This window comes from Bicyclus anynana, chromosome 5 (genome assembly GCF_947172395.1).
Source record: "Bicyclus anynana chromosome 5, ilBicAnyn1.1, whole genome shotgun sequence".
In the NCBI taxonomy this organism is placed as follows: Eukaryota; Metazoa; Arthropoda; class Insecta; order Lepidoptera; family Nymphalidae; genus Bicyclus; species Bicyclus anynana.
The window spans coordinates 1,618,859-1,640,627 of record NC_069087.1 but is presented as its reverse complement, the minus strand read 5'-3'; the positions used below and the strand labels follow the sequence as shown (position 1 = coordinate 1,640,627).

At 37.1% G+C, this 21,769-nt stretch overlaps 2 protein-coding genes across 2 annotated transcripts; one reads left to right on the top strand and one right to left on the bottom strand.

Moving 5' to 3' along the window:
• Positions 1 to 842: 842 nt before the first annotated feature.
• Positions 843 to 6,489, bottom strand: LOC112054262 (mediator of RNA polymerase II transcription subunit 19). Its single transcript, XM_024093963.2, has 3 exons — positions 6,175 to 6,489; positions 5,701 to 6,075; positions 843 to 4,024 (listed from the first exon to the last, which is right to left on the bottom strand). The coding sequence occupies exons 1-3, from the start codon at positions 6,353 to 6,355 to the stop codon at positions 3,864 to 3,866; spliced, it is 717 nt and encodes a 238-aa protein (XP_023949731.1). The 5' UTR covers positions 6,356 to 6,489; the 3' UTR covers positions 843 to 3,863.
• Positions 6,490 to 9,618: 3,129 nt separating this feature from the next.
• Positions 9,619 to 15,652, top strand: LOC112054268 (uncharacterized). The gene is made up of 2 exons (XM_024093972.2): positions 9,619 to 9,962; positions 10,079 to 15,652. The coding sequence occupies exons 1-2, from the start codon at positions 9,912 to 9,914 to the stop codon at positions 15,383 to 15,385; spliced, it is 5,358 nt and encodes a 1,785-aa protein (XP_023949740.2). The 5' UTR covers positions 9,619 to 9,911; the 3' UTR covers positions 15,386 to 15,652.
• Positions 15,653 to 21,769: the final 6,117 nt, after the last annotated feature.

The following is a 21,769-nucleotide window of genomic DNA, read 5'->3' as shown; positions in this document are numbered from 1 at the left end:
ATGTATTTATACACTGTTCTATTCTGTTACGATTTTATTAGAACTCGACAGTATGTTTCGAATTCGTCTATATATCTCCATCTATATTGTCGAGATAGACAAATTCGAGACTCACTCTGTCGAGTTATAAAGACAGAATAGCGCTACAGAACGGACTCGGAAGCTTGGTGCATATTGATCATCACCATTAACAACCAGTGGTGAGTATAAGGTTTTTAACTAGGGTAGGCACTATACGTACAACTAGCAGAATATGGAGAATTCCTTCTCCGATACAGGTTCGTTATGGTAAGTCTGAGTAGGCAGTGCCTTTTTGCATGTATGAAGTGCACGCTACTGTTACCAACATGTATTCCGCTCACTGTTAAGCGAGCCTCCTCTCCGAATCAGAGCGGTTAGTCTAACCACGTTAGCCTAATGAGGATTGGCAGGATTCACACACGAAGAGAATTAAAAATTTCTCAGGTACGCAATTTCCTTACGATGTTTTTCCTTCACCGTCTGAGACGTTAATTTCTCAAAATGTTTGTATATGAAAAGTTGACCCGGACCGATTCGAACCTACACCCTCCGAATTGAAGGCAGAGGTCATATCTACTGTGCTACCACGGCTCTCATACTAGGTATCTAATACTTTTGTCAAAGTCGATATGGAAAATATATACAAATATATGGATACAAACCGTTGCTTAGCAACCACTCGCTGTTAACAACATAGATGATACATTATATATTGGTTAACAACTCGGCAGTTGCTCTTTAAAAACTATAAACGTTACTATTTAGAATTTCAGAAAACATTCTTAATGTAACTATTCATAAGATGAAATAAATAAAGCAGATTAACCGTTCTATCAAAATTTTTATTTTGTATCTTGATTTAATATTTACATTGCCAAGGGTTGGCGGTGCATGTTATATGCTACATTACAACTTAAAATACATATATTTCGTAATATAAAGTACTTTCTACTAAAACTGCCAAAATTATCAGTAGGTACCTTAAAACCATTAAGAACATTGAGAGAGGTCTTTATATGGTGACAAATGATGAGGATGAATGAGTAACAGTTAATATACAAAGTAATATCATATTAGCGATAAGAACCATAGGTAACTCGTATGTCGAATACAATAAACAGGATATAACAAAACGGATGTGAACACAAAACAGTGAGTGAGCCACGCTGAATTATACTTAATGTTTATCTCTTATCAGATTACACAGAAATACTGGAGCGATGTGAACCAACGTATGAATATACTTTAAATCATTAATCAGTACATTCACGACTTCAACAAATAGATAATTTAATGAATACATTTTTGATTTATTAAATTAGTGGAGAAGATTATTTTATAGGTACAAAGAAATTAACAATAAATAAATTATTTAAACTAATAAAAAAAAACCCGACTGCATAAAGTATTAAATAAGTGAAAAGAAAAAAACAAGGTCAGTCCAGAAGTGTAGAAAGCAATTAGAAATCAGTCGGGACCTATTAAATAATATAGAAGAAAATCATTCTGAACGGATTTACGTAATAAGAATATCGTTAGATTTTTCTCAATAACCCAAGTGTTCTTAGATAGGTGAAATTAAAAAAAAAATAACAAGTCGGGACCTTAGACATTTATCCAATGTCTAAGGTCCCGACTTGTTATTTTTTTTTAACACTTGGGTTCTTGCAGTCGGGTAAAAAGCAGTGCCTATGATATAGATACAAAATTGTAGAACAATACGAATTTAAGAAATGCAATTAGATACTTATTCAATTTTAGAGTACGATCTCAATGGATATCTGAAAATTTATGCCAATAAGCTGTGTATAGTTGGATGTATATCTGTATATGACGTTTCTGAACATTGTGCGCTGCCATCGTTTACATGTAAAGACGTACCGCCAAGCTTGTATTGTATGTTGGGTAGAAACCGAAAGAGGTGTGGATTTTCATCCTCCTAACAAGTTAGCTCGCTTCCATCTTAGATTGCATCATCACTTACCATGGTGGCACGTCGATTCATGTTCTACAAGTGCTCTAAGGCTTCAAAAATTAAAAAAAAATACTTGAATGTCCATGGGCAAAGCACATACGAGTAGTTCGAAGAGCCGATGGTCGTTGGGTCCCAATGTGCTGGACTTGGGTGCGGGGTTCAATGGAATTTAATATAGTTCTAGTAGGTGCACAAGTGAAGTGGAGTTTGATCAAGAGTGATTAATTCCATTTTCTCAGTGCAGAGTGCACTATAAAAAGTTTTAGTAAGGGTTTTTCAGATTTTTGCGCGTATACGATCGTTTCAGCATACGTGCTTACACGCGCACTACATCACGCTCTTCAAAAAACCAGATATTTGACCACTTTCGCCATAATAGGAAAAAATATTTGTTAAAAATGATTACTTGATGACTGGCTAAATAAATGTATTGCAAAACCATATTGTGAAACGAAAAAAAAGAATGCCATCGCATGCTCTCGGTCTATAGGCACAAAAGAGCCTTTGACACGACTTTTAGAGGCTTTGAATGTGAGGCGCACACAAGTAGAACTAAGACAGCAATTGTCGAGTACAATGTCATTTGAAACTGTAAAAATAAATATTACAATGTTCAAGTTTAGAAGTCGTCAGGTGAAAAGGTTCTCATTGTTTACGAAAATAAATATTATCTAATTCCAAAGCATAATTATACCCCTTAATACTTGAAACTATGAACTATGAAATATAAAACAAAATTATTGACATTATGGACACACTAGCTAGTTGTATTATTATGTATTTGCTAATTTCATAATAAATGGATTGTTTTGTGATATGACAAATAAGCAGGAACAAAATGTAAAAAATAATTATAATGGACAAGGTTTATACAACTACAACAGTTTTACAAAATTATATTGAGATACTCTCAAGAGATGTATTTCTTTAACAACATGAATTCGCCGTGCCATGGATTCATTGTGTGGCAGAGAAAATTCTGAACCAAAAGAAATATGACAATGTAGATATTTCTTTGGGCCCAATTTGGCTACATTCCTATAAAGTTTGGTGTGAGTAAGTGAGTAAGTAGAGTATGTAAAATTGTGAAAAATAATTATTATGAAAATAAATTTTATTTTCGAATTGGAACAAAATACAGCATAATCAGATAAAATTACCCAATTTCATAAATTTATGTTTATATAATTTCATTTTCAAGCCCAAGGCTAACTATGTAGATTATTAAAAATAGACAAAAATACTTAATTATTATAACAAATTAGAACTAAAATTGCTTAATTAAATATACCACAAAACATAAAAATCATAATTTATTTTTACAGGAACAATAAAAATTGTGTTGGTGCTTTTTATTTAGGAAAATGAGTATTAGATTTCAGTTCCAAATGGATAAATAAGAGCCTTGCTGCTTTAAAACCATTTTCCAAGGATGAGAGCTTCACTTTATACTTCTAAATAATGCTTGGGCACCAATTGTATTATTTCAGGCGTGAGCAGAAATATATAATTCCATGTATCCTACTCTCAGACTGATTACATAAGATTACAATATTGCACCCAAATTCATGAACAATGAACACATTATAACTCTATAAGATAAACTAAACTAGAGGTTGTTGACACCATTCAACTACAAAAAAAGGCTTTTTAACTAACAAACATGATTACAAATATGAAACATCAATTCTGTAGAGACAGTTTTTATAATCGCATTAGATCATTGATCATATACTTGACAGGTCCTTATGTAATTAGTCTGAGATCTTACTCCACCTCACTTTGTCTATTACTTTGAATGCATGTCATTTCATTTGATTGCATTTGAACTTACAACTTTCTAACTTAAAATATTAATACTTAACTCCTATGGTATTGGGTGTTGGTTTGGTGTGAGGCCGCCATGCTCGGGGCTGTGTTTCTGCTTTTTTCTTTTTTTCTCCTTTTTTCTCTTCTTGCGTTCCTTGTCGTCATCGTGCCGCTTTTGCTTTTTGTGCTTCTTTTCATATGTGTCAGGGTTCGATGAATCTGGAATAGATGAATTATAGATTTATTCACAAACCGTTACACAAGGTGTGCTATTTGTCATAGGTATGCATTCTCCACTTACTATAGAAGACACCATTAGAAAGACATTATATCCTCCTACATTCCTACAATCCTACACCTCAAATTTGGCTGAATTGCTGCAATATTTTATTTTGTAATGTATTTCTTTTTGTAGTGTAGTCCTATTTATTGTAATTTTTGTAATTAGTCCTAGTCCAACGGAAAACATTAGAAAATCCTACCTGGTCTCCACAATACAGATCAATCTAGTGTGGAGACCACAGGCAATCTTATGGTTTTTTGTATCTATTTTTGGTTAATAAAGATTTTATTATTTATTTATTTACCCATCACAAGTCCCAGTTGGGGTCCAGTACTGGCTGAGATATGTAATACTAAACTTTCAGTAATGAATGTTTCCAAGCTTAGAGTTGGAAAGTTGGAGTTGTTACACTCCACTGTTGCTGTCGATCCTGATCATTGAGATGAATATCTTAGCATTCATTCCATGTATTCACTGTGCGAGTGCGGGGTACATCTCATGGCAGAGAAAAAACTCTGAGCAGAGCTCTAGACTTGTGACTAATGGATGATGGTTAAGGAATTCCTTGACAATAGATTAACACTCCTCTTCCCTGCTCGTGTTGTTCTTCCTGCCTCACCAAATTTGGTAATGTCCTATTAGAGCAGCTTTGGATACTCATTCTAATATAGAACTTGCTACAGTTCTAGAGAGGCCAAGGTCTTTAAGTAAGTTATAGAGAGATTTTGCTGGTAATCTTCTCGCCCTGCCTTGTAGTGGGCCGTTTAAAAAGGCTGATAAAGATTGAAGTATTGAAGTAATGACAGGTCGGTTAATTGTAATAATGTAGTAATAATTGTAATTCAATATTCATTTGCACAACCAGTCCAAAACACAATTATTGAGCTGCCAGACTTTAATGATGATAGTTAGGTCAAAGAAGTAACAAGCCTTGATAACTGAACAGTAAAAGGGCCAGACTCATCACTGAGAGATTGTGGTTCAATCCCCATCAACTATTGATACCTACCCACTCACACATAACACATTTTCTGACTAGTTTGAGGGGATCATATTTAACAATGATATGGCAAATATTCTTCTCTTTTTTTTAAAAAAAAGGAAGTAGTATTCAAGATACTACCTGATGAAGTACAGATCTAAATAAGTATACTATTAAATAAGAATGTTCATTATACTCATTTCCTTGCTTTTTATTATGATTTTCTGCAGACAAATTATTAGGATTAGCTACTGGAATATTATAATAGTTTGTGTGTATTTATAATCACAAGAAATAGGATAACATCTTATTCTGTTTACACAACTAATAATAACTGACATTGAAAATGTTTGAGAAAACTATTTTAAGTAAGTAGGCATAAAAATGTGCTTTACCACATTAATGTCTGATTCAAACAATAATAAGGTAACATCTAAATAGAGACACACTGTCCCAATCTAGATGTTAACATGTTAACCTTAAAACATGTTAGACGTTAACTAACAAGTTAATGTCTAAAATGTTTTTTTCCTCTTTCCTTTGTCTGATCTGTCTCTGGACCTTAATCCAAACAACAACTGCATAATATTCCTAAAAAAAATTAAACCAAAATGCTTGAACAATAATTACCTTGTAAAGGGGTGTCCTGGCCAGGTGGTGCGCCGTCTTTGTGTTTATGCTTCTTGTGTTTATTGGGTTTGTGTTTCTTGGGCGGTGCAGCGCTGACGTAGCGATACTGTTCCGGCAAGGGCCCTGGGTGCAGTCTGAACCCTGCCAGCTGGGCACTTGTTAGTGGCAGCAACTCCTTACCGCCTATAGGTCTCTTCGCTATGACTGAGCCTAGAGTACTATTGTCTTCCTGCCCCGGTCCATCCATTATACCAGGGAGGTTCGGTAGGAAGGACGATAGGGACTCTTTCAGCTTTTTGCCATTGAATTTACTGTAAGAGTGCTCCAAGCCATAATACGCCATCAAATTTGTGGCCCCCGTTTGTTCACATTCCGCTAAAAATTGCATACATGCACGTATTAATATTTTTTCGAGCAAATAACAATAAATTTTTACTACGTACTTATTCTCTTTTAGTTAGGGAATTCTGTTACCTGGAGGTTCTTTCATCAAATAAAAAGGTCCACTATGGACGATGGAAGGATTCTTGCCGAGCGAAATGGTAGTTTTGAGGGTGCCAGAAGAATCCTGCCGTGAGACGACTGGTGACCTCGCTCCTCTGGGCGAGGACTTCGGTGAATATGGCTCAACTTTCCTAAACTGATCAGACATCATCTTGCATCTGCATTGTCTAAAAAAACTAACATAAAAACGAAATCTCTATAAACAAAATGATAAAATTTAAAAATAAAATTGATAAATCTTCGTCTTTCCACTTCGCGAAACCTTCTAAAAATCATAGACAAAACAAATTGATTGATACAGAGTACAGATTCAGACAGATTACTGAAAATGAATTTATGGTCAAAAACATTTTATTCGTCTGGGTTCTAGACTTTTTTGAGGATTGTTATTATGTGGGTAGTATTTTAATCGGCTTGACGCGGCTGCGCCCGCGCCGTCATGTGGCAGTCCGGAATATAGACTAATCACGTATACAGTGTTTCATTTTCATCCATATAAATATTAGAGAAATAACAGTGGCGACGAGTTATTACGAATTATAACGCGTGTAAACATGGAAAAAGTATCAGTTGGATTGATAACAGTGTTTAACCACGAACAGCAAGACTGGGACTTGTATAAAGGACGGTTAGAACAATGGTTCCTAGCGAACGAAATAAACGATACCGACGACAAGTCGGGTGTGAAGCGCCGGGCGATCTTACTAAGCAGCTTAGCGGAAACGACGTTTAAACTCATAAGGGATTTAGCACTACCTAATGAGGTTGGATCTCTTTCATACCAGCAAGCGGTATCGTTACTTGATGGCCATTTAAAATCAAAAAAATGTGGGTTCTCGGAACGGTTCAAGTTTCATGGTGCCCGGCAAGAACACAGTGAGTCCATTAGCGAGTGGGCTGCCCGTGTACATTATGATCCGGACGCAAAAATAGTTCTCACTGTGGACGCGTCACCCTTCGGTCTTGGAGCAATTTTATCCCAAATAGGGACCGACGGGTGCGAACGACCTGTTTCTTATGTGTCTAGGTCATTGAATTCAGCGGAGAAACAGTACAGTCAAATTCAAAAGGAAGCTACGGCGATTATTTTTGGTGTCCGTCGGTTCCATCAATATTTATATGGCAGAGCAGATCCATTTATTTTGAGGACTGATCACAAGCCGTTGTTGTCTATTTTTCAACCTGGTCGCGGTATACCCGAAATTACGGCCAACCGCTTGCAAAGGTATGCGTTGTTTTTGTCGGCATATAACTACAGCATAGAATACGTTAGTAGTGCAAATAACTCTGCCGACTACTTAAGTCGCGCCGTAGAAACGCCGACGTGTAACAATACTACGAGTAAGAATGATTATAAGCGTGTAGTAGGTTATAGCGCAAATGATAATAGTTGTTATATGAATTTCGTGTGGGACGCTAATTCGATGCCCGCAGTTTTCCAGGATGTGTTGCGGTGTACCAAATCTGATAAAAATTTGTCAAAGGTTAGCGATTATATTTTAAACGGTTGGCCGAAAAAAGTGCATGATAGGGATATAAAGCCTTATTTTAGTTGTCGGAACGAGCTATCGATTGAGAAGGGTTGCGTTATGAGGGGGGCTAAATTAGTTATTCCCAAGGCTATCCAACAAACAGTCATTAAGGAACTTCATACAGGTCACTTGGGGGTAGCTAAAATGAAAGCTACTGCACGAGAGCGGTTTTGGTGGCCAAATATGTCCGCGAGTATAGAAGCAGTGGTAGGTAACTGCGACGTGTGTATGCAGCTGCGCCCCGCGCCCCGCCGCGCGCCGCTCACGCCGTGGCCTTTTCCTCCCGAACCCTGGTACAGAGTCCATGTAGACTTTTTAGGGCCGTTTAATAATAAAGTATACTTAATAGTAGTTGATGCTTATTCTAAATGGGTGGAAGTTTATGACGTGAGCAATGGTTATAGTTCTAGAGTAGTGATTGAAAAGTTAAGTGAAATAATGTCGAAATTTGGTCTTTTTAATACTATATGTAGCGATAATGGTACGTCTTTTACATCATCAGAGTTTAAAAATTTCTGCAAGTACAATGGAATAAATCATTTAACTTCACCTACGTACCATCCGGAAAGTAACGGCCAGGCAGAAAGTTTCGTGAAAATAATAAAAAATGCATTAAAGGGCATTTTGTTATCTGGAACATCAAAAAAAGATATAAACATTAAGTTAAACGAATTTCTATTTCATTATCGCAATTCTACGCACTCCACCACAAATCGGTCTCCAGCTGAGATATTGTTCGGTAAGAACTTACGATGTAGGTTAGATTTATTAAAACCGGCGCAGCAATTATCGCCACTCGACCGAGCGATGTCAAATAATGTAGGGAAAAATCAGTGTTCGCAGATTAGGCACTATGATGGGAAAAGAAAAATAGATTTTATAATTGGTGAAGTTGTGTTAATAAAAACTTATAATAAACCAGTCAGTGTCTGGGCTAAAGGCATTATATTGAGAAAACTAGGCCGGTCCGTGTACGTAGTGAGACTTACAGATAGTAATGTGGAATTTAAAAGACATAAGAGTCAAATTTGTAAATTGAAGGGGGAAAGAGAGGTCACGGTTGATGAAGAGATCATTGCGAGTAACGAGAACGAGTCAGGTCCAAATGCCATATTACCTCCGGTGATATTGAAGTCGCAACCAACAGGTTCTCAGACTCGGACGGCAGTAGTAGAACCGGCAACCTGTGGTAGTGAGATTACTAACCAGAGTCCAGAGATACCGCATATGAGACCAAATCAAGAAACAAACCCAGACCCAAGCACTTCGACGTCTCCGACTCATACAGCCGTCCATTCACCGGATGCTAGAACCCCCAGATCCAAGCGGGCTCGCAAGCCTATACATTTAGACTACAGAAAATATTTCTGATAATTATTTTTTAATTTGTGTAATTGTAAACTATTGGTGGAGGGATGTTATTATGTGGGTAGTATTTTAATCGGCTTGACGCGGCTGCGCCCGCGCCGTCATGTGGCAGTCCGGATTATAGACTAATCACGTATACAGTGTTTCATTTTCATCCATATAAATATTAGAGAAATAACAAGGATAAAGAGGGATTCGCAGATAAATGAATTATTTGAGGACGAATATTTATCTGTAATTGTATATAAGCATAAAAGTCGTTACAGAGTAGAGTGCAAGTGCAATATAGATCTATGGCTTGAAGAAGATTTTTTTATTGGAGGATCCATGAACAGCCTGCGAGATTACAAATTCAGTAAATATGTTCCTTGTTACAAATAACATAGATCACTAAATATCTAAACGTAGACATTTTTTTAAATAATTCTTCGAAAGGATTCTCTCTATGGCAAAAACCACGTGTCCTTGTTTCAAAATATTGAAAGACATCACTATATTAAAAAAAAAGTTGAAAAATATTTTAGTCTATGGTTCATGAATTAGCTTCTCGTAACGCGCTGCAATTTTTGATAGTGTGTTTGGAAATAAACAGTTCGACGAGTTAAATTACAACAATTACTATTAATTTGAGATAATTAATGCATAAAAAATGTTTTTGCATCGTGATATTTGTGGTACAAAAGAAAAGCAAAGCTTCTGATAAGAGCAATCCTCGCTCAGTGAAGTGACGCCATTTTACGGGAATGACCAGCCCGCGGCTGCCTCTTATTAGGCCTGATGTAAGGAGTATTCTGTTCAAACGGATGCATGGAAACAAATCACTTGTACTGTACACGTACTGGACGTACGACTTCAGAGGTACGGTCTATCACATAATTGTTATTGTAGCTTTCATAATTCAAATCGTTTTGATTTCCTCTTGCTCGTCTTTTGTTTCTCGCCATTCGAACTAAACACGTGTTTTATTTTTCCAGAAAACTATGGAAGATGGTAACGTTGCCAACGCTAAAGATGATACAATCACTACAGCAAAATTAACTAACTTGTACAGTGATCGATCGTGTAAATTGACGACAAATGGACACGATCTCGCTGGCGAGCCCGCTAGCCCGTCCGACAAGTCGTTCGCACTGCGCCGGACCAGCGCCGACACGTTGCAGGACGACAAATTCAGGAAACGTATCAACCCACTCCGAATACACTTGGGCAAGAGGCCTTTCGTTGATAACTCTGTACCATTGGCAGTCAATAGTGTAAACAAGAAGAGGAAGTCTATAGTAAATAAGCCGAGTGATACAAGTGCACCGAGAGCAGTACCCCGTGTACCTAAACTCATTCCTAAACGTTTGGAACATAATCAGTTTCACAATGTTGCACCACACAATAACCATTCCGTGGTCAATGAACAAGACAAACCTGTGCCCAGGCTCGTGCCCAAGAGCCAGCTATCTCAATTTAAAAAGAGTAAGATGGAAAAAACACCCCAGTTGAAAGAATACGCTCAGAGCTTAGGTTTGCAACCTATGGTGAAGTTCAAGTGCCGGAAATGTTGTTCCATGTCATTCAAGACCCTCGCCATGCTCAAAGAGCACCAGCTTGTGTGCCGTGCACAAGCTAAAGAGCCTGCATTGAGCCCTGAAGCAGCTCCCAGCACTGATAGTAACTCGGGAGGTCCCTCTAGAGTTACTCGTAAAGTTTACCTGTGTTCAGCTTGTGGTACATACTATGAGAATTGGAATCTCTTTCTGCATATGCGTGAGGTGCACAGCAGGCATATATGTTTATTTTGTTTAGGAATGTTTTCAAAAGCCGAGAAGTTGTCTTCACATTTAATTAATAAACACAATGTTAAAGAATTTAGTTATAATAGCACAGAGGACTTTTGTAAAGTTTACAATGGAAGCTTTTATTTGATGTGCTGTGTCTGTGATGAGATATGTAGTGAAAAGGATGATTTTTTCAATCATGACTGTAATAATGTGAAACCTAAACCTGTGCCTGTGCTTATTAGTAAGAATTCAATGAAATCTAACAATGCAAAATTAGTTAAAAACAGTAATGATGCTGCTACAAATGGACCTCTAGTGATGACAAAAGAATGTATTAAACCATTAAACGAACAAAAGGAATTTACTGAACTAAAGCCTGACACAATATTGCAATCTCAGAAAATTGAGCCAAATGTAAATATTTGTGATACTGTTACCAGCAATACAAGTACAAGTTCTGAGAGTTCTGCCTCTACCAGTAAAGATACCAACCAATCATTAGATATTACAGATGATGTAAAATGTTCAAATAATGATAAAATTCCTATAACCCCAGTAAATGAAATATTACAACCTATAATTTCAGTACCAAATGGCAAAGAATTGTCAGACCATTCTGATGATAGTGACTCGCCAGACACCAGCCATCTACAAGAATCTCTAAGTCCTGAAACATCATTCAAACAAAAAGAGCTGCCCTCTCAACCTTTAAGAGAAGAGAAAGAATGTGGTATTAAACTAAAGTTAAGTCTCAATAACGCCAACTCCCCAGTAATCATAAACTCAACTGTGGATCCAACAGTTGGGCAGCAATTTACACATAAACCACCAACACGTAACAGAAGACCACCAAAACGATATGAAAAAGACAAAATACCTGCAACTCAAGCAAAGACTACTCCTACCACACCTCATACTAAGCCACCTTCTATAAAAATTACAATTTGTGATAAAGCTGATAGTCCATTTGTGAAGACTACAATTATAGAGAATGATGAAGAGACTGTAGTTAAAACCCTAGTGAATAACAACATTGAGCCAATACCCAGGTTACCTGAAACAAAACCAGAAAATGCCATGAAATCCACTATTTACGATAATAAATTAGAAGATGTCAACACTTTGAACAGGGTCCCAAAGTTGACTGTGAGAGTTCCTAAAGAGTTTTTAGACAAAGATTCTTCTAGTGATTATTCATCAGATAGTGATGCTGGTGAAAAGTTACTTGCTGATAACAAAGACATGTGTATAGATGAGAGTATACCTGAAAACAAAGAAGAACCCACAGAAACTATAGATAGTGTAGCTATTGAACCCTCAAAAGAAAACGTAACAGAAATAAAAAATGACTCTGAGCCCACTGATGAAGGAAAAGTAGAAATCAAAGAAGAGATTCAACCTAATCCTGAAATAAAAACTGAACCACCAGATATTACTTCTTCTGAGGACATCAATGTGGAAGACCCTGAAGTAAATGACATTATTCCTGTAACTGAGTTAATTCTAGATAGGGCAATTGATAAATATCCTATGAAAGATCTCTTGAAGGTATTTGTGACATCAACGGTTTTTAACTGCATATATTGTAATCATGTTCGTAAAATAGCTGTAAATTGTGAGCAACTTGCACTACATATGGTTGCAGAGCACCGATTCTCAGCTACTGTGGACAGCATAACAGCTGAGGAGTTGATGCCAGAGACTATTGCAGCAAAAGTGAAAGCAGCAGCTCAAGAAGTATCCTCAATTTACATCAACCTGGACTCTTATGATAGTGTAGACAAATGTGATACAGTTCAACCAAACTTAATATTTGAATGTTTTCAGTGTTATTTCAAAACTGCAGTTCATAAAGAACTCTATTTCCATAATCGTAAAATGCATCAGAAAACAATATTACTTTGTGTAATGTGTAAAAACAATTTTTATTCTTATAGTGAATTATTATGTCATTTATGCCCTGGAACATATGACTCTGAGTGTGAAATTAGGTATAGATGCTGTTTTTGTAATGTAGACAATATATCTTCATCATTTAGACTAATGGTGCATCTTCGAAAGATTCACCACACATGTGATGTGTGTTTAGAGTTTTGCCAAAGTCAAGCACGTCTGTCAAATCATGTGTGGAAACACAAACTGCACCATTTGTGTTATCGATGTGGTATAGCCTATAGAAATAAGCCTGACATTACCAATCATTTGTTCTGGAAGCATGGGACAGAGAGTGTGCTATGTAAGAAATGTTTGCAAAAAAAATGGCCACATGTGTATCATTTTTGCACACCACCAGCTGTGTTTGTTTGTGATGAATGTACACTACAATTTACTAGAGCTGTAAGTTTAAAGGTTCATAAAAGATTTCATTCACAAGAATATCCCCATTTATGCACTGAAGACGAATGTACAGAGAAATTTGTATCCAAGAAACTTCTTAGCAAACATTTAGATGAACATAGAAAAAAATTAATCATAGAAGATTTAGACAAAGAGGAAACGCCTGATAAAAATGACCTCTCAGAAGAAAATCCCAAAGAAGCAATTCCTGTTAATGATTTAGTACTTGATAAACCAAAAGAAGAAGCTGGATCTTCTGAAAATAAAGCTGAGGCTGGAACTGAGCAATTATCTAAAAAAGGTAAAAAGAAAAAACTAAAAGATAAAGATGCACTATTGTTAGATGTTAATTTGCCAGCACTCAACTTGTCAGAGAGCGATAGTAGTGATGAATCAGATTGTGGCATATCACAAGTCAAAGATGAAAACCTTCAAGATAAAACTAAGAGTGAACCTATTGAACCCCCACCAGATGTTGATGAGAAACCCGCACCAGACATGAATGTTGACATACTACCTGCTAAAATCGAAGAAAAACTAGAGCCAACGGAGGAAGATAAGCCAAGTGAAGAAAAAGTTTTAGAAATATGGGATAATTTTAAAAAATATCAGGAAAAAGTAGAAAAGCAAAAAGAAAAAACACCTCCTTTGGTACCTATTAAAAAACATGTTTGCGAATCCGATCACGATTATTGTGTTATACCAACCGAATTAAACGGCGATGATGATGTTTATAGAACTGATAAGAAGAAAAGCAAAAGATCTCCAAAAAAGAGACACGGAGGGCTTTCTTCTTCCAGTAGCAGTAGTAGTGATAGTGATTCCAGTTGCTCCTGTGGATCAAATTGCAGTTGCTCTTCTAGCAGTGGCTCTTCTTCTAGTAGTTCATCAGATTCAGATTCCTCAGATGAATCTGGTAATGACAAGAAAAAGAAGCAAAAGAAATCACTGTCACAGAGAAGAGCCAGTAATGGTTCAAATGTGGATGTCATGGGAATGGCAGAAACTCCTTTACTTATTCCAGAAAAAACTGAACCGCCAATTGCAGAAAGTGACTTGGAAACAGAGGAAAGTGACACAGATGAAGAGTTCTATGACGAAAACCCACAAAAGATGGCCAATAAAATGCTAACAGAAAAGCGTAATCAGTTACTACTTCTAGCTTCTGTAGCGCCATCCGGAGGATCGATGTCAGGAGAACTGAGTCGCTGCACTACACCTGTTAAAGAAGAAGAACCGAAAGAAATTAAGGAAAATAAAGTAGAGACTAAGGAAGAAGTTGAAACAAAAGTGAAGTCAAACAGTAGTAAAAAGAAAAGTAAAAAGAAAAAGCGATCTAAGAATTCCAGAAAACATGGACCTATAAAGATGACCATTCCTAAAGACGTTATTGCAAAAGCTGATGCTGTAACGCCATCTCTCATGCCTAACAAAATAACAATATCTTTACAGACAAATACAGCTCAAATACCAGAACCACCTACACCAGCCGCTGAAGTTTCGTCACCGAACATCACGACCACTCCTATTCAAACCGCAGAAAATAAAAGAGCATCGAAAAGGAGGCGCGTGCCTAATAGGTTTTACGGCTACTCTAGTGATGAAGAAGCACCTCAAACGCCCACAACAGCCCTGAAGCCTCAACAACCACCTAAACTAGAGTGGAGGAAAGAAGATTTACCTTCGCCCGTCACGCACAAATCCAAGAAGGAGATACCATCGACAGTCGTTCCGCAACGAATGTTCAATTATAACGAGCCAATTAGGTTGACTACGCCGATTCCTGACCCGGAACCTCCGCGATTCCTAATGAATTCCGAGTCAATGGAATCCAGCAACGATTCGGATTCCAGCCACGAGGGGGCGTTGGAAATATATCAGCCGGCCGTGCAGAACCCGATACCCGTTCCTCCTCCGACGTACCTGAACTCTGGCACCTCGAGTCTGCCGTACTCGTTCGCGAGGCGCGCCGTGCGCAAGGCGCGCGAGGGCGAAAGCGTGTACTGCTACTGCCGCTGCCCGTACGACGAGGTGTCGGAGATGATCGCCTGCGACGCGGAGGGCTGCCCCATCGAGTGGTTCCACTTCGAGTGCGTCGGCATCATGGTACCGCCTAAAGGCAAATGGTACTGTCCCGAGTGCAGGAAGAACCAGAGTTTCTCGGCTTTCAGATAAGTCTAATCGAATGTTAAGTGTATATAACTATGCCGTATTGTTATCTGTATATAATTTATTGACTGTAGATACTTTAGCTTTACCTGTACCTATATATTTGTAGTTAGTTCTTATAAGTTAGAATATTAGGCACGAAAAATGTATCATTGTTATAAAAAGTACATGTTATGCTTGATTCTGGCTGTGCGGCCGATTCTGTCGTGTAAAAATTGTTACTGACATAAACGTATACAGCAAACCGAAATATAAATCCAATTTTTGATACCATTACTGTATTATTATTTACAACCTCAGTCGGGACCCTATGGCAGTAGACAATATATACGAGTATTTATACTAGCGGGACGCGATGTAAAATTTCAACCATTATTTCACCCCCTTATATTTTCGCATATTTTATATGTAATAATAGACGCCATGCGGGGTGATTCCCTTTAATACTGGGTATAAAATATTGCCTATAGCATCCGGAGATAGTGTATCTTCCCAACAGTGAAACTTAGTTTCTTGTTTATCGTTTCCAACATTAAAATCAGACTCACTCACACTCAGTAAAAAGTTATGCGTGGTCATACATAAAATAAATACGTTTCGAATAGAGAATTTTCATTGTTTTTTCGTCAGTTGAAGATGTGATTAACAAATCTAAAGAATTAAATTGGATTGTTTATTTGTACATTACGCCTTGCGATGGCGGTTAATATCTATCTTTACTTGATTCTATAATTTAACTTTAACGAAGTCTGAAAATGCATACTTGTACCGACTCTTAAATCTATGTATGACACATACTCGTTTATTGACTTGAAGCAAGTTATAAATCTAATCTCCCAATGATCATCTTTCATTCGATCTTAGGCTCTAGCCATAATTAACTGTCTAATATTATAAAGAGGAAAGATTTGATTATTTGTTTGCATTGCATAGGCTCCGAAACTACTAAACCGATTTGAAAAATTCTTTCAGTGTTAGATAGCCCATTTATCAAGGAAGGCTATAGGCTATATTTTATCCACATATATCTACGGGAACGCGAACCACTCGGGTGAAACCGCGCGGCATCAGCTAGTCTAGACTACAATCTATTTCCATTCCAAAAAGGAATGCCCATCCCCGGCTCAGGCCTACCCTAACCACCCGGCAATTCGCTCATATCTAAAAAACTTGATAATTCTACTTTAATAATGAAATAAAACTATGAAAAAAGTTTGCTACAACGTCTTACGAAATTTTCAATACATTTTTTTTAATTTGTTCAGAACGGGGACAAGCTTTGATCGTTGACCATACAGCCTGAGTTTTACGATATTTTTTTTGAAGCCTTGTGATTGGTTGCTTGTTCGTTTTTTTGCTTGATTTTTATTAAGCCAATTATTTAACCAGGTCCATATTTGTACATCATATTACCATTCATATCTCCGTATACCTTCTAAATGGGAGTATGCCTGGGTTCCCTAGGCGTTGTATAGGCCGGTAGGCATTCCCCTTTCAGCCAAATCGCTTTAGTAGTAGCGGCGTTAAAGAGTAACAAACTTTCGCATTTATATATTAGTAGTATAGGATAAATACTTTTCAGAGTTTACTTTTTGACAAACCTGTAATTTAAAGATGTAATCCATAATTTTTCACAATTGACATAAACAGTTGTATTTATTTATGTCAATTGTGAAGATTGTAAAATATATAAAATGTGAGTGCGATATAAACTAATGTAAAATCATAAATGGATCTCGCTGAACTTTGCATAAATAAAGATTTGTGCAGCATGTTTGGTAAATAATTCTTAGAAGCATAACTGTTTATTATTATTTCGCAATAGTGGATTAAATTGGATCCAACTTCAGTAGTCCAGTGGTCGAAATTACGGAATATTAAATGGCATCAAAAATAAAACTTGTAAAAAGACAAGTCCCGATCTCAGTTCTTCTACCCTAAAAAGTTGTGAGATCCATGTAAAGGTACCAAGTTGGTTACTTTATTCAGTCCCTACTTAGGGTTCTTTTTTCCTAACTTGTTACGTAATTATAATTAACCTAACCTAACAACATCTTATAGTAACCATATCTATACTTATAATAAATCTGTAGAGAGGTCAATTCTGTACATGAAATATATTTCCAAAATAACTATCAGGGGGTGATTAGTGATCGATACTAATGCCAAAAATGCAATCAGTAAAATTTTTGTCTGTCTGTCTGTCTGTCTGTCTGTCTGTCTGTCTGTCTGTCTGTCTGTCTGTCTGTCTGTATGTTCTTTATAGAAACAAAAACTACTGGACGGATTTTAACGAAACTTGGTATAATTATTCAACATACTCCTGGGCAGGTTATAGTATACTTTTCATTACGCTACCATCAATAGGAGCAGAGCAGTGAAGAGAAATGTTGAGAAAACGGGAGAAGTTACTCAATTTTTTAAGATTCCGTCGCGTGTACAGCCTTAATGGTTAAAGCTACATAGAAATCATGTATGACGGAAATGTTCTCCTTAAAATTATCTATAAAAACACAACAGCATATATATGTCTATCTTTTATGGTTGATCACAATAACACGTGTAACTCCCGATAGCTTAGCAGTTCGGAGCTTTCTAATTATATTTGTCTACTCTTATGTTTATAACACTCATCAGTCATCCCTAATAAGAAAGTTAACATTATTACCTATTCAATAAAAAAAGAATCATAAAAATCGGTAAAGAAACACCAAAGTTATACACGAAATACGCTAAGCCATCGCGCGTGAATACTAATTCATGCTGTAAGGATTATTTTTGTGTAACGGTTGCCGCGCTCGACGCGACTCGCGGTGGGAGGAATAAATAAAGAAGTGCAGCCTTAATGAGTAGGGTAGGGGTAGGGTAGGGTAGGGTAGGGTAGGGGTAGGGTAGGGGTAGGGTAGGGTAGGGTAGGGTAGGGGTAGGGTAGGGGTAGGGTAGGGTAGGGTAGGGTAGGGTAGGGGTAGGGTAGGGGTAGGGTAGGGGTAGGGTAGGGGTAGGGTAGGGGTAGGGTAGTGGTAGGGTAGGGGTAGGGTTGGGATAGGGTAGGGTAGGGGTAGGGTAGAGGTTGGTTAGGGTAGGGGTAGTTGAAAGTTTACAACGACTTTCACGCGGACGAAGTCGCGGGCGTCCGCTAGTTAATATTAAAAATCTTTTACATTTTAAAAAACAAATTGGCCATCACATGAAATTACAATATGTCTCACAAGTTATATTATATTCAATTAGGTTGTTGTTTTTTTTTTTAAAAAAAGGTTGTTTAGAGAGTGTCTCAACTTAAAATTATAATAATTAGGTTACACAGGTATAGGTAGCATGTATTTTCAGCCCTTAGTCCTAGCGCTGGTTAGTAGGTCTACCACTAACTATGGACTTTGTAAATAGTTCCATGGTGGCTTTGAAAAGTACCAGGTTTCAAAATTTCAAACCATCTATCGTCAGGAACCCTTAACTTTGAGTTCGAAGTTTTGTTACCACGAAGAGCCTTTTTTTGGCTTTTGTCTAAGGTCTAATTCTCAGATTATTCTGAGAATTAGAGATTAGACCTTTAAAATCTTTGAATTCATAAAGCCACTGTGGTAAAAATTGCATAGTGCCTTCCATATCTACCTATTGAAAGTAAAGGAGCGTGAGCTAGTAAACTTTCTGCTTTTATAAAACTACAAAGATCTGGCCCTGACAGGCTCTAATAAAGCAGTTTGTTTTGTGGCACGACTAGTGCGTTATTTGATCAGCTGGCCCTTATGATTTCTATTGGAGTTAGATCTGTATAACATTCAGAATAGCTGTTTTTAATATAAAGCTAAAGCTATTTAACGAAACGTTTTTTTTCATGTACCTACCTAGTAGGTATGGGCTTACGCTTGACTACAATCAAGCCTTATGGAAAGCAACGATGAGGTCTAAGATGAAGCGCGTTTGCCTAGAAGATGCCTATTCACTCTTGCCTTGAAGGTGCACAAATTGTCAGGAAACACAGATGCCGAAAGGGCTTTCCATACCTTAGCAGTTCTTATAAGGAACGTTGACGCAAAACGTTTCGTGCGGATAGGTAGACTGGATTTCGACAACAAAAAGATGCCATTTTCACGGCGTCTCGCTGTTCTGTAATAAATTGGGGACGGAGGTATGACAAAAAGTATCCTATAACCTTCTCCGTATTATGGTCTCAAATCGTGCCAAGTTTCATATTAATTCATTCAGTAGTTTCAGCGTGATGCCCGGTCACAGAAAACACGGCCGGACAGACGAAAATTTAAAAAAAATGACATCAATATCGATTATATATTGCTCTCTAACTAAAATTTTCAAAATATGGTACTATATAACCGTTACAGTTTTAGTATATGTCTAGATATTATCTTCGATTAAAGCTCTAGTTTCTTCGTAAGAGAATACATTTTGGAATTCCAAGTTCTATTACAATCAATATACAAGAAATTTAAATTGGTTTCAAGGAAAGAAGAAAGATAGAGATATAGACAAGAAAACGTTTTCCAAACAAAATTACACCGAGCCTCAGTTCCTGGTAAGCCATTGTGATGGTAAGTAAGTACATACTCCTATTTACTTCAAGCGGGGACATTGCTCAGAGCGGCAAAACTGAGGGGCGACAAAAATGAAGTGCGACAAAATTTACTTATTCCCCAGCAGACTTATTTGTAGTTTTTACACAACAAATTAGGCTAAAATACTATACTACTCGAACAATAGAATAATAAAAATAAAGTGTTTTGGTGTAGGTATGTAAAGGGCGGCAATATTGCTGGATCGGCTTTTGCCTACAGGTAGGTATGTAGGTATCCTACTGTTTACTAACAAACTGAGGGTATAAAACGCCTAACCTCCTAATAATCACCTAATAATTGTAATTAATTTGGAAAAACATTTTATGAATAATAAATAGTAATTTAAAATAAATAAGAGACCATTCCACCACTGGTTGAATTTTTCAAAATTCTTGATCACATTATTTTTATAATTTATGTACAAATTTTAAAAGCTGTAACTCTAAAAATGAAGGACTTTCCATAGGTGAAATAGGGGTTGAACCCTATTTCACCTCCTTATATTTTTACTTTAGGGTCCAAGGTTTTGCTCCAAGGTTGCATTTACCAATAAACCAAAATTCATGTTGATCGGTTCAGCCGATTAGCCGTGAAAAGGTAACAAACAGACAGACAGACTTACTTTTGTATTTAAAAAATAGTATCTATAGATTTTATAGTCTAGTCTAGTAGTCTAAAACTTGAGTTTAGTGTAGGTCTTTTCGTGTTACTTAGATTATTATCTTTTAACTGGACTGTAAACAAATAAAAATATGTTCCGGCTTCGGCATTTTAATGTTCATATTCTTATGGAGGACTGTGCAGTCAGACTGTGGTGCAGTTATTAATTTACTCTATGGCACGCAGTGTGCATTCTGCAAAATTTGTTCGACTAGTTGTACTTTATACACGCACCAATTTTATTATCAATCGACTACAGCCTGCTGTAGTCGTATTTTGTAACATAGGCCTAGTTCGGACTACTTGAGTATTTTTTTTATTTTTTATTCTTTACAAGTTAGCCCTTGACTACGGACTTTCTTGTTAGGAGGAGGATGAAATCCACACCCCTTTCGGTTTCTACACGGCATCGTACCGGAACGCTAAATCGCTTGGCGGTCGTCTTTGCCGGTAGGGTGGTAACTAGCCAGGGCCGAAGCCTCCCACCAGCGAGACCTGGACCAATTAAGATAATTTCAATCTGTTTAGCCGCGGATCGAACCCAGGACCTCCGTTTTGTAAATCCACCGCGCATACTACTGCACCACGGAGACCGTCAAAACCTTTAGTTGAGTACGAAAGATTTTTGGGCGGTAAATCAAAAATCGTTCGTACTCGACTAAAATACTAAAGTAGTCCGAACTAAGCTCAAGACATTATCGTTATGGTACTCGTATGTACAGAAGATAATTTTATTTGTTACTTACTGTAGGTACCTCCCTTTTATTTTAGTTCGTCGTTCGTAGTTCCGTAGTCCACAAGGAAGCTTTATTGTTTCGCCATGTCCATCCGTTCGTCCGTCTGTCCGCGGTTTAGCGCAGAGATTTTTACTACTTACTAAAAATTTAAAAAGCCGGAACCTTCGGGTTATATATAAATATGAATATGAATAGGGTAAGTACCTCCCCTACATTTAAGTGGGAATGCTTTTTTTATTACTAACTTATCTCAGAATAAGGAGTATCGTTAGATAAATAAAAAAATAATAATAAATACGAGGCATCTTCTACCACTATTTTTCGATTTAGGGATCCGTTTGTAAAATATTAAGAGCTAATTTTTCTAAGAATCTAGTGTCACCACCCCCTCCTCCCTCTACCTGCTAAACGGTCGTTTATGG